Source organism: Hippoglossus stenolepis, chromosome 11 (genome assembly GCF_022539355.2).
Source record: "Hippoglossus stenolepis isolate QCI-W04-F060 chromosome 11, HSTE1.2, whole genome shotgun sequence".
Taxonomy (NCBI): Eukaryota; Metazoa; Chordata; class Actinopteri; order Pleuronectiformes; family Pleuronectidae; genus Hippoglossus; species Hippoglossus stenolepis.
In genome coordinates, this window is record NC_061493.1 from 6,741,357 (window position 1) to 6,755,584 (window position 14,228).

Consider the following 14,228-nt stretch of genomic DNA (forward strand, 5'->3'; position numbering starts at 1 on the left):
TTAAATTGCCCTAAGGATGAAAATGAGTTGAGCTTTAGATTGTTCTGTAAGTTTTCCATTGGTAACATGTACATGTTATGTGACGTTATTGTGCTATATAAAGGACGTTTTTCGCTTCGTCCTTTTTGGTTGCTCCCAGCACCTGTACCGTAGCACAGGGAATAGAGGAGCCTCACATTTGAAGCAGCGGCTCATTTGTTTGACCACCATGATTCTGACCATAGGTTCATGGTTCATACACATGACTGCTCACTGTGTCACAGTCTGCAGCCTGTGGAGGGGAGCGCAGGAAAGAAGACAGAGACAGTTACAGTGGGTAACTTAAACCGGCAGTGAATGTCCTGTCGTGTGCGTCAATTAAGAAAGTAAGAGCATCTTTATTAGTTCAAGTTGGGTTTGTATCCTTTGTGGGATTTTTGACTCCACCCCCTCAGCCGCCGGGAAGATCACGTCGGCTGATCAGATCGAACTTACTGACCGAGCAGTTCGTTTACTGTTTACTTTAGTTGTTATATTCTGCAATGAATTCATATTTCTGAGAAGGTAAACAAATGCTCCATTATATATGGAATCAAATCAGAGTATTTACACTGGGGTGTTACTTTGGGAGTATTTATATGGCATGTTGTGGTGACTGATATTCAGTAGTATTGTTATCTGGTCACATTTCATGCTTTATGTACTCGGTACAGATAATATAAATTATACAGTGTATGGAGCCAGAGTAGAGACTGGTGACTTGTCTGTATTTTCAGCTCTTGAAGCAAAATACTTTTCAGTAATTAATCTCCATGTGTGAGTTTACCGATTTGTCTACACTTTTACCTATATACACTACCGTTCAAAAGTTTGGGGTCACCCAGACAATTTCGTGTTTTCCATGAAAACTCACACTTTTATTTATCAAATGAGTTGCAAAATGAATAGAAAATATAGTCAAGACATTGACAAGGTTAGAAATAATTATTTTTATTTGAAATATTAATTTTGTTCTTCAAACTTTGCTTTCGTCAAAGAATGCTCCATTTGCAGCAATTGCAGCATTGCAGACCTTTGGCATTCTAGCTGTTGATTTGTTGAGCTAATCTGTAGAAATTTCACCCCACGCTTCCTGAAGCACCTCCCACAAGTTGGATTGGCTTGATGGGCACTTCTTGCGTACCATACGGTCAAGCTGCTCCCACAACGGCTCAATGGGGTTGAGATCTGGTGACTGCGCTGGCCACTCCATTACAGACAGCATACCAGCTGCCTGCTTCTTCCCTAAATAGTTCTTGCATAATTTGGAGGTGTGCTTTGGGTCATTGTCCTGTTGTAGGAGGAAATTGGCTCCAATCAAACGCTGTCCACAGGGTATGGCATGGCGTTGCAAAATGGAGTGATAGCCTTCCTTATTTAAAATCCCTTTTACCTTGTACAAATCTCCCACTTTACCAGCACCAAAGCAGCCCCAGACCATCACATTACCTCCACCATGCTTGACAGATGGCGTCAGGCACTCTTCCAGCATCTTTTCACCTGTTCTGCATCTCACAAATGTTCTTCTGTGTGATCCAAACACCTCAAACTTTGATTCGTCTGTCCATAACACTTTTTTCCAATCTTCCTCTGTCCAATGTCTGTGTTCTTTTGCCCATATCAATCTTTTCTTTTTATTGGCCAGTCTCAGATATGGCTTTTTCTTTGCCACTCTGCCTAGAAGGCCAGCATCCCGGAGTCGCCTCTTCACTGTAGACGTTGACACTGGCGTTTGCGGGTACCATTTGAAAAGAAGCTGCCAGTTGAGGACCTGTGAGGCGTCTATTTCTCAAACTAGAGACTCTAATATACTTGTCTTCTTGCTGAGTTGTGCACCGGGGCCTCCCACTTCTCTTTCTACTCTGGTTAGAGCCCGTTTGTGCTGTTCTCTGAAGGGAGTAGTACACACCGTTGTAGGAAATTTTCAGTTTCTTCGCAATTTCTCGCATGGAATAGCCTTCATTTCTAAGAACAAGAATAGACTGGTGAGTTTCACATGAAAGTTCTCTTTTTCTGGCCATTTTGAGATTATAATCGAACCCACAAATGTGATGCTCCAGATACTCAACTAGCTCAAAGGAAGGCCAGTTTTATAGCTTCTCTCACCAGCAAAACAGTTTTCAGCTGTGCTAACATAATTGCACAAGGGTTTTCAAGGGTTTTCTAATCATCCATTAGTCTTCTAAGGCGATTAGCAAACACAATGTAGCATTAGAACACTGGAGTGATAGTTGCTGGAAATGGGCCTCTATACACCTATGTAGATATTTCATTAAAAACCAGACGTTTCCACCTAGAATAGTCATTTACCACATTAACATTGTATAGAGTGTATTTCTGATTAATTTAATGTTATCTTCATTGAAAGAAAGAGTGCTTTTCTTTGAAAAATAAGGAAATTTCTAAGTGACCCCAAACTTTTGAACGGTAGTGTACATACACTTTCAAATCTGAATACATATGTGATGATATTTTCTTTACACATTTTCAAATCTGTTTACACACACACACACACACACACACACACACACACACACACACACACACACACACATTCTAAATACGGATTTGCAGATGCAATGCAGTTGTACACGTTCACAAATCTCATTACACATTTGGAGATTCTTTTAAACATTCACAAATCTGATAGAACACAGATGGATTGAGACTCATATTTGTCAATAGTTTTGCTACAATAATGGCCCCATGATAGTGCAACATTGCAGCAGGACTGTATAATAATGCTGATGATGAAACAGTGTATGTATGTACATTTGTTATAACAGTAGTGTCATTATTGGACAAGTTTACGAGTTGAAGCCAGTCATGCACTAAAATTTAATTGCAAGAGAATTGTACTGTATTGTGTGTGCGTGCTCCAGTTGCTGCCAGTATGGGGGAGTAATGGGGAGCCCCTCTCAGCCCTGTGTAAAGGTGCAGGTATTTGAGGAAAGAGTTCAAGTTTAACCAGAGAGTCCAGACTTCAGACTGAGGTGAAGTGTTGAGGTGTTTACATCTGTACTTGGTGTAGGAGTGCATGCATAGTTTGTACCTGTAGTCTCATTTATATGGTTGGTTACAGTATGTGGTGTTATGATTATAATAACACTGAATGTGTAACCTGATTGTTCATGGTGGATCTGGCACATGTTTGTTTCCTGCAGACCATATACACACTCATGCATCCATCCTATATTTACCATTAAACCAATCCTGTTCAGCCTCCTCTGTGTCTGATCAACACTGCCTGGCCACCATCACCTTAACTGAACCATCCAGCCTCACCTACAGCTGCCAACTGGTAAGTCATCTTTAATGACACGTAGCCTCATACATAGTCTACTACAGTATTACTGATTGCTAAAAGAAAGAAAGAAAGATCTAGACTAGAGAATTCAAAATCCGGTGTGTTTGTGGATACTTTTGTAACTTGCTTCATTGTAATATAGTTTAAAGTAGGGCTGAGTGATATGGCCAAAAATATCCAGATAAAAATGTTCACATCAGTCGATATTGGTAATTATCATGATAAGTGTCACATTACCAATATTCCTTTTAAGTTTAAAGACCGTTCTTTGCTCCTAAATGAAGGCTGTGTTTTTAAACTCTTCTTTAAAACATTTCAGTATTCAAAGATTAAAGTTCTTACATAACGTAAAGCATAGCAATAGGACTATATATAAATGCTGATGATGAAACAGTCTATTTATGTATGTTTGTTATCATAACAATAGTGTCATTATGGGTCAAGGATAAGAGTTGAAGCCAGTCATGCACTAAAATTTAATTGTTAGAGAATTGTACTGTATTGTGTGTGCGTGCTCCAGTTGCTGCCAGTATGAATGGGGAGCCCCTCTCAGCCCTGTGTACCCCGGCTCTGGTGGTGGATGTGGACAAAGTGAAGAGAAATGCCCAGAGGATGATTGAACGTTGTCAGAAGCTGGGGGTCCAGCTTCGGCCTCACATGAAGACACACAAGACCCTGTACGAATACACACTCTCACACTCATACAATACTTCATATAGCTCAGTCGTATTGAGTCTTGAGTGTGTGTGTTTCTGTTCATGTCTAGTGAGTGTGCCGACATAATGACGGGCGGATCACGGAGGTGCATCGTGGTATCCACACTTGCAGAGGCCTGTTTCTATGCCGACCATGGATATGATGACATCCTATATGCTTACTCTGTTCCCTTTGATAAGGTTCTCTCAACTCACCTAATATGACAAATATCATGTAGCACATACTTTACATGTTGAATATAGAGATTGCATTTGGACACTGCAGACATTACTCATCATAGCAGGAGCACAGGTGTATGAGGTCTTTACCCCTATTTTTATTCAAGAGCATGGTCTTTCAGTGTGAGAGCCGGACTTCAGCTCCTCTCCTTGCGCTCCGGTTTTATTCTGTGTGTGTGTGTTAAACGTCTTCTCTAGGATTTCTCTTCTGCTCTCTGATTTTTTTGTGCAACATGTCTCTCAAAATTTCCCAACCTGTAGAATGCCAGGTGTAGTTTTCAAAAGTGAAATCGTCCTTCCCTCGTTGTGGTTGGGTTGGCTTTATGCCTTTGAGAGTCCCTGTATGAGCGGTTACTTTAATTGGGTTCATGCACTTGCACACTCCACAGCTTTATTATTACATTGGCTTCCCATTGGTGCACTTGAAAAAAGAACGATGACACCTTCATGGAGCAGGAGTCCAGTAGGTCCCTGGTCATCATGGGGCCGCAAAAAAATCAAGGATCTTAATAAATTTTTTTTACATCATAGAAACACTGTTGCTAGCAACTTTAAAAACAAAATACACGCCGCCCTGTTTTTTATTTTACTCTTACTTTTATAGGAACAGGACCAAAAGTAACCAAATGTCAGGATGCGAAAAATGGCAGACGTGAACCCAGAAGCACGACACTTGAGCAGTTATGGGAGTAGACAAGAGTTCTGGTTTATTGGACGAGCAGAGGTCAAAAACCAGGCAGACAGTCAGTGATATCAAACAAATTCCATAGGGAGCAGGCAAAAGGGAATCCAGGGTCCAAAAGGCAGGTCAGAGCAGAGATCAGGCAGAAGAGTTAAACACGGGATAAAGCTGGAAAGCTAGGAGAAAACACACGAGACAATCTGGCAGAGAACAGAGGAAATGGTATATATACATTGGGTGACTAATGACTGATGGAAAGCAGGTGAGTCTGGGGGTGGGGCAGGTACTGGGATCCGTGGGAACGAGGTGATGCAGAGCAGGGGGGAGTGGCTGAATTCGGAAATGACACGAGAATTAGTACATGAAAAAATAAGATAACAGACAGTGAAAATGTTACGAGCTGACTGAAGTTGTGACACCAAAACAAGGGCGGGGCAATTTCATACACCGTCACTACACCTGGGATTCTATTGGTTGGGGAATTCGACAGACTTTTTACCCCCAATAAATTCAAGAGCAGAAGTTTCAAGTGCACACTGAAGCAGCATGAGCACGAGGAGAAGAGCTGAGGCTGGAGCCTCTGTTCAAGCTCCAAAATATCTGAGTGCAAGCAGACTTTTAGTTTAAACATGAGCAAAGCAGATCTAAGCACAAGCAGAGTATATTTGAGTGAAAACATGACAAAATCTGAATGTGAAATCAAGGAATCCTGCTTTCACACTGAGAGACCACGCTCTTGAATAATGATGGTAAAGAACCCATAACGGGGGAACTAATTAAATGAACTAAGCAACTATCAAAACTGCTGTTTTTCTGCAAATCAACCAATCAATTATGTATATGGTTATCAACATGCAGGTCAGAGCAATCAACATTTGTTTGACAGAGTTTCTTATTGTTATACTTGTTTATTGTAATGTCAAATTACTTGTAATCGTAGTGATTTATGTGTGTGTGTGTGTGTGTGTGTGTGTGTGTGTGTGTGTGTGTGTGTGTGTGTGTGTGTGTGTGTGTGTGTGTGCGCGCACATGCACGTGCACGCGTGCGTAGGTAGAGCGTTGTGCAGCCCTGTCAGAGAGGCTGGATCTCTTCCAGGTTTTGCTGGATCACCCCGACGCTCTAGAAAAGCTCAGAAAGAGACCGCTGAAAGACGGCCGGCAGTGGCACGTCTGGCTGAAGCTGGACTGTGGCAATGGGAGAGGTAGGGGAACCACATCTCAGCCGGTCATCATTGACTGAGCGCCTGCTGATTGTACTTTTGCTCTTTTGTCGTAGCTGGTGCACTGCACTCAGATCCCGCTGCGTTCAGTTTGGCTCAGGCCATCGCTGAGACTGAGGGCGTGCAGCTAACAGGAGTGTACGCTCACTGTGGGAACACCTACAACTGCAGGGGAGAGGAGCAAGTACAGGCTGTTGCCCGGGAAACCACCAGTTTGACTCTACAGTTCGTGGAAAAGTAAGAATCCTGTAAACTGGTGCTGATGTGTACCACTGTTTTTGAGGCAGTGGAATAATTTGTCCCTGTACAGCTTGTTTGCGCGTCATCTACACCATGTTTTTAACCTAAATTAAATTTTTAGAAACAAGATATTATTTTTATTTATCTATAGAGACATTTTTTGGCAGCATAGTTTGTAATGTCTCTGTGTGTTTTAGTTCCCTCTCAGTGATACAAATATTAGAACCCTTCAATAAAACTACAAACAAGACCAATGTGGCACTCATAACAGTCTTCAAATACCCCGGTTGTAATTTATCTCTGTCCACCTGGCTTGGCTGTGGTTTTAATAAAATTGAACATTTCAAGGATTATTCTCTACTAGGCTACTTCACTTTATTTTCAATTATGTGTCAGTGAGAAATCTGGAGCGACACTCAGAACCTTGAATAAAACTTGGAATACGCACAGAATTTCAGCTTTGTGCATCTTGTCACGCACTGAACAGGGGTGTGAGGAGCGATTAGATGCTCCCGAGAGCACTCGTCAAACGGTTGGATTATTTTTCCACGATTTTTAGACATAACTAATTTTCTGATTATTCCGACACCACATGAACGCACAATCAATGTTGTGTTTACAGCTTGTTGGGTCTAAATTGCATTACCCTGCTGATAGTTATTGGCCTCAGCACTTATTTAAGTAAATTCGTCTTTTGATTCATGCCTTATTGAATGCTGTATTGATGCGATCATTAATGAGCTTGTTTCTGACAGACTGAAGGCCGTCGGCATCGACTGTAAATCCAGCATTGGCTCCACCCCCTCTTGCAGTCTCCCAATCAAAGACATGGCACTGCTCAGTGAGGTGCATCCTGGAAACTACGTCTTCTTTGGTGTGTGGACGGATTTAGACGTTGTTGTATTAATGTACCAGTTCATTTTATGTAGGTTTCAAATTGAAATTACCATAATGACCAAAAATAAGCTGCTTACAAACATGCAGTGAACCATTAATAATCTCCTGAAATCCTCCAGGGGGTCTGTATGTGAGAACGCTAATGTCAGAGTCAGTTGCTCCGGACATTCTCTGGGGTTTTTCCTGCCAGTCCCCTAGTAAAAACTCTGCCCCCTGAATGATATGCCCAGGTGCAACCCCTCCACTGAACGCTCTGAAGATTTTCCTGTTTTTGAGAACATGTCTAACTTGGAGAATCTCCTGCTGCATTCTGCATATGTGAAGGGCAAACTCGAGAAAATGTCCAGGCAAAGAATTTCCAGAGCTCACATCTGAAAATGGTTAGTGTCACTAAACAGCAGTTGTCGTTTTTGCTGTTTTTCAGATGTGCAGCAGTCTGTGATTGGCTCGTGCAGTCTGGAGGACGTGGCTGTGAGGGTTTTGACACGAGTCATTGGACACTGTCCTCACAGGAACCAGCTCCTGGTCGACTGTGGATGGTCTGGACTCAGGTACCTTCGTTAGTATTGTTTACCCTGTTTGAATTTGGAGATTGAACAGATAAACCGTTAAATCATTGACAAAATAATTTGTGTAGATCAATAGTATCTAAAGCAAGTGAAGCTAATACAGTCAACTCGAGCTACACTGGTCTAATCATGTGGCATGTCTCACCCCACACAATCCTCTAACATACACACCCTCCCAATTTCATGGGGTTTTTTTAAGCTGCAAAGATTTCCCACCTCTGCCTATGCTTGTCAATGCCTCTGCTGCCCTGTGCCAGTATTACTGTCTGTGGATTCATCCCCTCCACCACCCCAGCATCTACCTGTAGGTTTTGAGAGGGGGGTTAAACATTTTTGCACACCTGTCATTATCTATGTAATCATATCTGGGGAAGTGATGAATTCAGAGCCTCGATGCCGAAACTCTAAACATTTCAGTTGTCTGACTGAGCTGAGTGTTAGCTCTGTATTGGTTGAACATGTCACGGTCCTGACATAACCTTTCACCTGCTGTTTCCCACCACGCTCAGTCTGGATGGAGCTGGAAATCTTCCCACTGGATATGCTGTGATTGAAGGACATCCAAACCTCAAGTAATAATATCACTCTTACCTTTAATCTTAGCACTAAGCTAAAGTGTGACTGAAGTTCTTACAAGGCACTTTTGTCCCTCCAGGTTGTTGTCTATGACCCAGGAGCATGGTAGAGTGGAGCCCATCTCAGGAGAGCTGGACTACAGCAAATACCCCCTCGGCTCTCTGCTCAGGCTGTTCCCCTACCATGTTAGTACTGTTTAATGTGGAGCTAAGTTTACTGCTTGGACAGTTTTATTTGGTCCCTTATCTCTTGTCTGACCATCTCTTTTCATTTCTTTAGTCTTGTGCAACGGCTATGATGCACCCTGTGTACCACGTGCACTCTGAGGGCCGTCTGCTGGGGACATGGACACCTACCCGTGGCTGGTGAACGACTTCTTGGATCAACTTGTGATGCCTGTGTTTGAATTCACAACCAGTATGACTGTAGAATATTCACCCCCTCTTTCTCTGCCCCTCTGGGGGTAATCGAGACATATGAGTAGTAGAATGTAATTCCTATTCCCCAGAAGTCTCTGAAGTGATGTGGGAAAAGAAATGTAGAAAAAATGCACACAAACTTTTAAAATGTCTGAATAAATCAAGGCTTTAGGACGATGTTGTCTCCTCATCATTCCATCAGTATCACTTTGCAGTGTTCTTGAAGTGTGTCGGTTTGTGGATTTAAACAAAACATTGTGTTGTGGCAAGGACAGAGTATAATGCTTCGGCCAATGAGCTGCATGTTCCCACTTAATGTTGAATAAAAATAGTTAATGATCATGCTTATCATGATTATGTCTATTTCTTACATATTACTGATAACACCCTTAGTCATTCCACATAACTTTAATAGAAACCCTTTTTTCAGAAACAAGCAATTTTTATTTTAATATTAATTTCTATTATTATTATTGCGGTTATTACCAATTATAATAATACCATAATAATCATAACATAATCGTTATAACATCAACAAAAACAATAATAACTAGGGCTACGTTGTAGCACTAACGGGCCCGAGCACAGGCATTTTGAAGCCTGTTGCGGTTAGTGGAGAGAGCGATCAATGACCAAGCGCACGTCTCCGCGTTGCATGTGTTTTGCGCACTGCGGCAAGGACAAACGCTTCACTTCCTGCGTCCGTCGAGCGATGTCGATCCTTGCCTGCTAATTGCTCATTACGGTCCACGCTATCAATTGCACATCACACTGTGAAAATGTTATGTAAATCGAATGATAGTTGTAAAACAAAGCTTACTTCCTGTTACCAGTAGGTGGCGCTATGACACTGAGGAAATATTGACACAGAGCTGTTCAGGCTTGGACTCTAATCATGAGACAGAAGTTTGGCAGTGATAGGACTATGCACACTGGAGTTATGACAACATCGTGTCCTTTGGCGAAGGATGATCCTTCGCCGCACCGCAATGTTTACACGGTTTGAGGAAATGTCACGATTCTGACCATGGTCCAATGACTTGTCTCAGCTCATTTGAGCTGTATATTGTTAAGCAGCCAGGAGCAGTGCATCAAAGTATAAAACATGGCACTTCCTGTAGCCAGCAGGTGGCGCTGTGATTTTAAGAAATGATTTCTGTGTAGATGTCATCAGGCCGGGATTCTTGTCTTAGATGTCTAGTTTGGACTCGATTGGACCTTGTATGTCCGAAGTACAGAACCTCATGTTTTGATGGCGTGTAATCAAACTTTGATGCCATGCCACAGTCACACCGTGTGACGAAAAATCGATCTTTGAGTTAGTTTTTATCTCCATCTTGTTGTGATGACACTCATCTCAATTTGAAGTTGATCAGATGAAAGCCCTGGGACAAGTTCGTCAAAGTAAAAATGCATTTACAAAGCAGAAGTTTTGTAGATTAGATGTAGAATCCATTGTTTCACCTACATGTGCTGATCTATCCAAGGAGCGAGGGCCCTTTAATACTCCTCGCACCTTTAACTTTACATTGAAGTTCTTAAACCATCATCAGAAATACAACTTTTCATCACTGTGTTGGGATAGAGTCGTGATTGCCATTTTGTCTGTGATTCAAAGTTTGAAAATGGTCTGTTCGTGTTTGTTTACACCCTCCATGTCTTTTCCTCGTGTGTTTTTTTTTTTTATGTGCCTTTTACCAAATAGAATTTTCCTTAATCTTGTTGATAATTTGCAACAAGAATTTGATCAAGTGCCTTTCTGAAAAAGATCTAAAACTTATAAAATGATATGTTTCCATGTAAATAAACGATGTATTTCATTGGCTCTTTTTGTGAATGTAAATCAACGAAATAACCAGTGTCTGCCTGTGGAATTACAGGATTTAATCTGAATTTGTTTGTTCTCTAAAGCTAATGTCCGATGTTTCCTCTTCACATTTGCAGTATGTTGTCCAACATCAGAGTTTAAAGGTTAACACTGCATCAAATGATAACATGAAGTCAGCTTAGAATCATGTTGAAAACTAAAGAATGTTAAAAGTTAAATTTGTTCAGTTTGATATCTTTTATTTCAGACTGTCAATTGTTGTATGGTCTACGGTTGTAAAATAATCAGATCATTTAAGTCAGATCAGTTTCACTCGAGTCATTTTGTGTCATGAATGGATTCATATAGAGACAACTAACTAACATTATTACGCTAGGGTCAGGCACATCCTCACTGGTTGTAAAATAAGTATCTCCTAAGGTAGGTATACGTTGATACACAACCAGATAATGCCTTGCAGCAACACTAGAAACTAAGTGAACTGCTACCAATGCCTTGCCATCCAAAACATCGAATGCAGTTTAAAGGACAACATTTATCCGCGAGAGGGAACAGGGAAAGAGAGGGCCTCCTCCACTGGCCGGTAGTGGTCAGTTGGAGCAAGTCCGAGACTGGGAGATGCTGGTGGATGTGGGCCAGCAACTTACAGTCCCATCACATATTGTCACTACCACCCTAAGACCTGACCTGATAATCTGGTCTAATACCATGTGCATCGTCTACTTTTTAGAATTGACAGTACCCTAGGTGGATAATGTTGATGAATCAAATGAGAGGAAAAGGCTGTGGTATGCAGACCTTGCATTTGAGGCACAGCAATGTGGCTGGAAAGCAATAGCTTGCCCTGTGGAGGTTGGCTGCACCATTAGGTTGCACAAAGATCTGGAGATCCATCGACAAGCCCTGCGCCAGACCATAAAAGAAACATCACACACTGCAGAACGCTGCAGCCAATGGCTCTGGATCAGGAGGAAAGATCCCAACTGGGCCCCAAGATGCTAGGGACATGCACCCAGGTCTGATCAACCTGTGGTGGGCCTGCCTTAAAAGAGGATGTCTTGTGATTAAAAGACCTAAACACCTGATGACGCTAAGGTACACAACTGAAGATATGTCCCTAACATCCGCTGGTGGTCACTAACATCCGCTAACATCAACTGGCAATAGGCAAATTGCTGCGGTCGAACGTACAAGGAATATTCTCCATCTTGTCCTATGTTCTAAAATGGTACAGAGTTTAGTTTAAAAAGGCTAAAGAGGTAATGATGTCTGATCTACTGAGCAGCCACATGGCTTTCATAGTACTGCCATAATACCCAGCAGCCAGTCAGATTTACCTTTATCCTCAGCGTACCCTCAAGTTCGGCCTGTATCATTGATCAGAAGGTCAAAACACTTGATGACGCTAAGGTGCACAACTGAAGTTATGTCCCTAACATCCGCTGGTGGCCCCTAACTCCTGCTAACATCTAATGTTTTTTTTGTGGTAAGACCTTCAGACGTAAAAGGGATATTCTACATCTTATCCTATATATTAAATCATATAAACTCTTGTTGCTTTTTACATAAGTGAGATATAAAAAACATGTTGCAGTTCCTTCTTCCTGCAGAAATTTAACTCCAAAATTGAATTAGTTGAGCTCTCAAATTTCCTTCAAAATTAAGACAAACACAATCAAGTAACACTGTATCGATTTACGGTGATAGTCAGCAGCAACTGTGTCTTATTCTGAAAATATCTGACAGTTAGATGCTTACTATCGCTATTTGATCACCAGCCATAATGACGTCACTCTACTCTGCCTTATACAGCTTGTTGGAGCTAAGTTCAGGTGAACGTGCTGATGGCTGATGAATTAAAGGAAGAAACTAAACTTGCACCTGTGAAACAGTGAATTTTCAGCTTGTAAAACAGCAAAACTTTAGTCTCAGTGGAATAAATCCTGAGAACAAATTATTCGATTTTGAATCTTTTAATAATTGTTTTAAATATGGGAGGGAACCGGAGCACCTGGAGAAAAGCCACAACAAGACTTAAGTCTGAGTGGAATAAATACTGAGAGCAAATAATTCCATTTTATACATTTTATTCATTCTTATAAATGTGGGGATAACAGGAGCACATGGAGAAAACATATTTAAATTTGAAAGTGAAGCTATCGGAATAACATCATCCACCTTTTATCTCCGGAAGAAGGAAGAGAAGCCTGCTCTGAAAGAGGAGAAGAAGCCAGGCTTTTTGCACAGGCGTCTTTTCAAAGAGGAGCTAATTGATATCTCAAGTTCTGGATCTCTTAAAAGAAAGGAAACCAATAGCATCTCTGGACAAGGCCACTTCTTACACAACTCCTTGAAAATGACCTCATCAAGGATTGTGTTGGGGTTGAAAGTTGAGTCAATGTCTTTGACCTCGGCCCATATTCTCTCCAGCAGATGATGACTTGTGTCTGTTATGTCGACATCAGTCCAGGTCACCTTTGCCTTATTATAGCTTCGTGTGATGAGCTGGTCCAAGAGAACACTGACATACATTTTACATCTGTCTGCTGCCAGCATCTTTGCAATCTTCTCCCTGGAGTTGCTGTCTGATGATGCTGAGTTCTCCTTTTCTTTGCTGACCTCTGATGATGTTGTCTGCTTCGATCTTTTCTCCTCAATGCTGCTGACCACTGCTGGTGTTGACTGCTTCGATCTTTTATTCCCACTGCTGCTGACCTCTGATGATGTTGACTGCTTCGGTCTTTTCTTCCCTCCGCTGCTGACCTCTGATGATGTTGACTGCTTCGGTCTTTTCTTCCCTCCGCTGCTGACCTCTGATGAAGTCTGCTTCGATCCTTTCTCCTCAATTCCGTTGAACACTGCTGGTGTTGACTTCTTCGGTCTTTCATTTCCTCCGCTGCTGACCTCTGATGATGTTGACTGCTTCGATGTTTTCTCCTCAATGCTGCTGACCTCTGATGATGATGACTGCTTGTTTGTTTCCAGTGAGTCGATGGCCATAAAAGCCTCTGACACCCTTTTTGTGTGGCAGTTAACTTGGTTGTTCAGCCACCAGCTTATCAAGGACAGAAAACAAAACACCCTGGTCTGAATGTCTGCATATATGCCCCTGTGTGCATTAGTAACAGCCACCTTTTTCACTGGACCTGAACTAATGTCTGAATTCCTTCCAGGTGCGATGTGCGCATAGATGAGATCTGAAAGCTGTTCTGTGAATACAAGAACCTTTTCAGATGGAGGCTTTTTCAGTGTTGGGAATGCAGAACTTTCATTTCCACCTCCCGGCTTCTCCTTCTCCAGAAGCACAGCGTCAATATTAGCCATCAATGACTGTATCGTCAGCCTCCTATTGACTTTGGTCTCCTCCTTGAATTTTTTCGCAACCCCTGTCAGTATTTGAAGCGTCCCTGCTGTGGCAAAAGTCTTTATGAAAAGACTATTGATCGTCCTCATTCCTTCACTGATTGAGAGGTTTGGCTGTGGAGATTCCTTTCCATTTTTGCTTTCCTTATTGATTGACTCAATAATTTCATCTAAA

At 41.8% G+C, this 14,228-nt stretch overlaps 1 protein-coding gene across 4 annotated transcripts; it reads left to right on the forward strand.

Moving 5' to 3' along the window:
- Positions 1–167: 167 nt before the first annotated feature.
- zgc:162816 (uncharacterized protein LOC571260 homolog) lies at positions 168–9,039 on the forward strand. 4 transcript variants are annotated; one of them, XM_035169350.1, is made up of 11 exons: positions 168–398; positions 3,298–3,319; positions 3,846–4,002; positions 4,092–4,221; positions 5,993–6,143; positions 6,218–6,398; positions 7,157–7,275; positions 7,723–7,849; positions 8,377–8,439; positions 8,523–8,628; positions 8,723–9,039. In XM_035169350.1, exons 3-11 carry the CDS (start codon positions 3,857–3,859, stop codon positions 8,810–8,812), a joined length of 1,113 nt encoding a protein of 370 aa, XP_035025241.1. In that variant the 5' UTR covers positions 168–398; positions 3,298–3,319; positions 3,846–3,856; the 3' UTR covers positions 8,813–9,039. The 4 variants fall into 4 exon arrangements, with proteins under 4 accessions (XP_035025241.1, XP_035025240.1, XP_035025239.1 ...); XM_035169349.1 differs by having other exon boundaries at positions 168–365; positions 3,183–3,319; XM_035169348.1 differs by having other exon boundaries at positions 168–365; positions 3,240–3,319.
- The last annotated feature ends 5,189 nt before the right edge of the window (positions 9,040–14,228 follow it).

Bases quoted from the DNA above. Each gene is read 5' to 3' on its own strand.
- zgc:162816 (XM_035169350.1), top strand. From the start codon at position 3,857: ATGAATGGGGAGCCCCTCTCAGCCCTGTGTACCCCGGCTCTGGTGGTG. The intron at 6,144-6,217 runs GTAGGGGAACCA...CTTTTGTCGTAG, and splicing joins GGACTGTGGCAATGGGAGAG to CTGGTGCACTGCACTCAGAT. The intron at 6,399-7,156 runs GTAAGAATCCTG...TGTTTCTGACAG, and splicing joins ACTCTACAGTTCGTGGAAAA to ACTGAAGGCCGTCGGCATCG.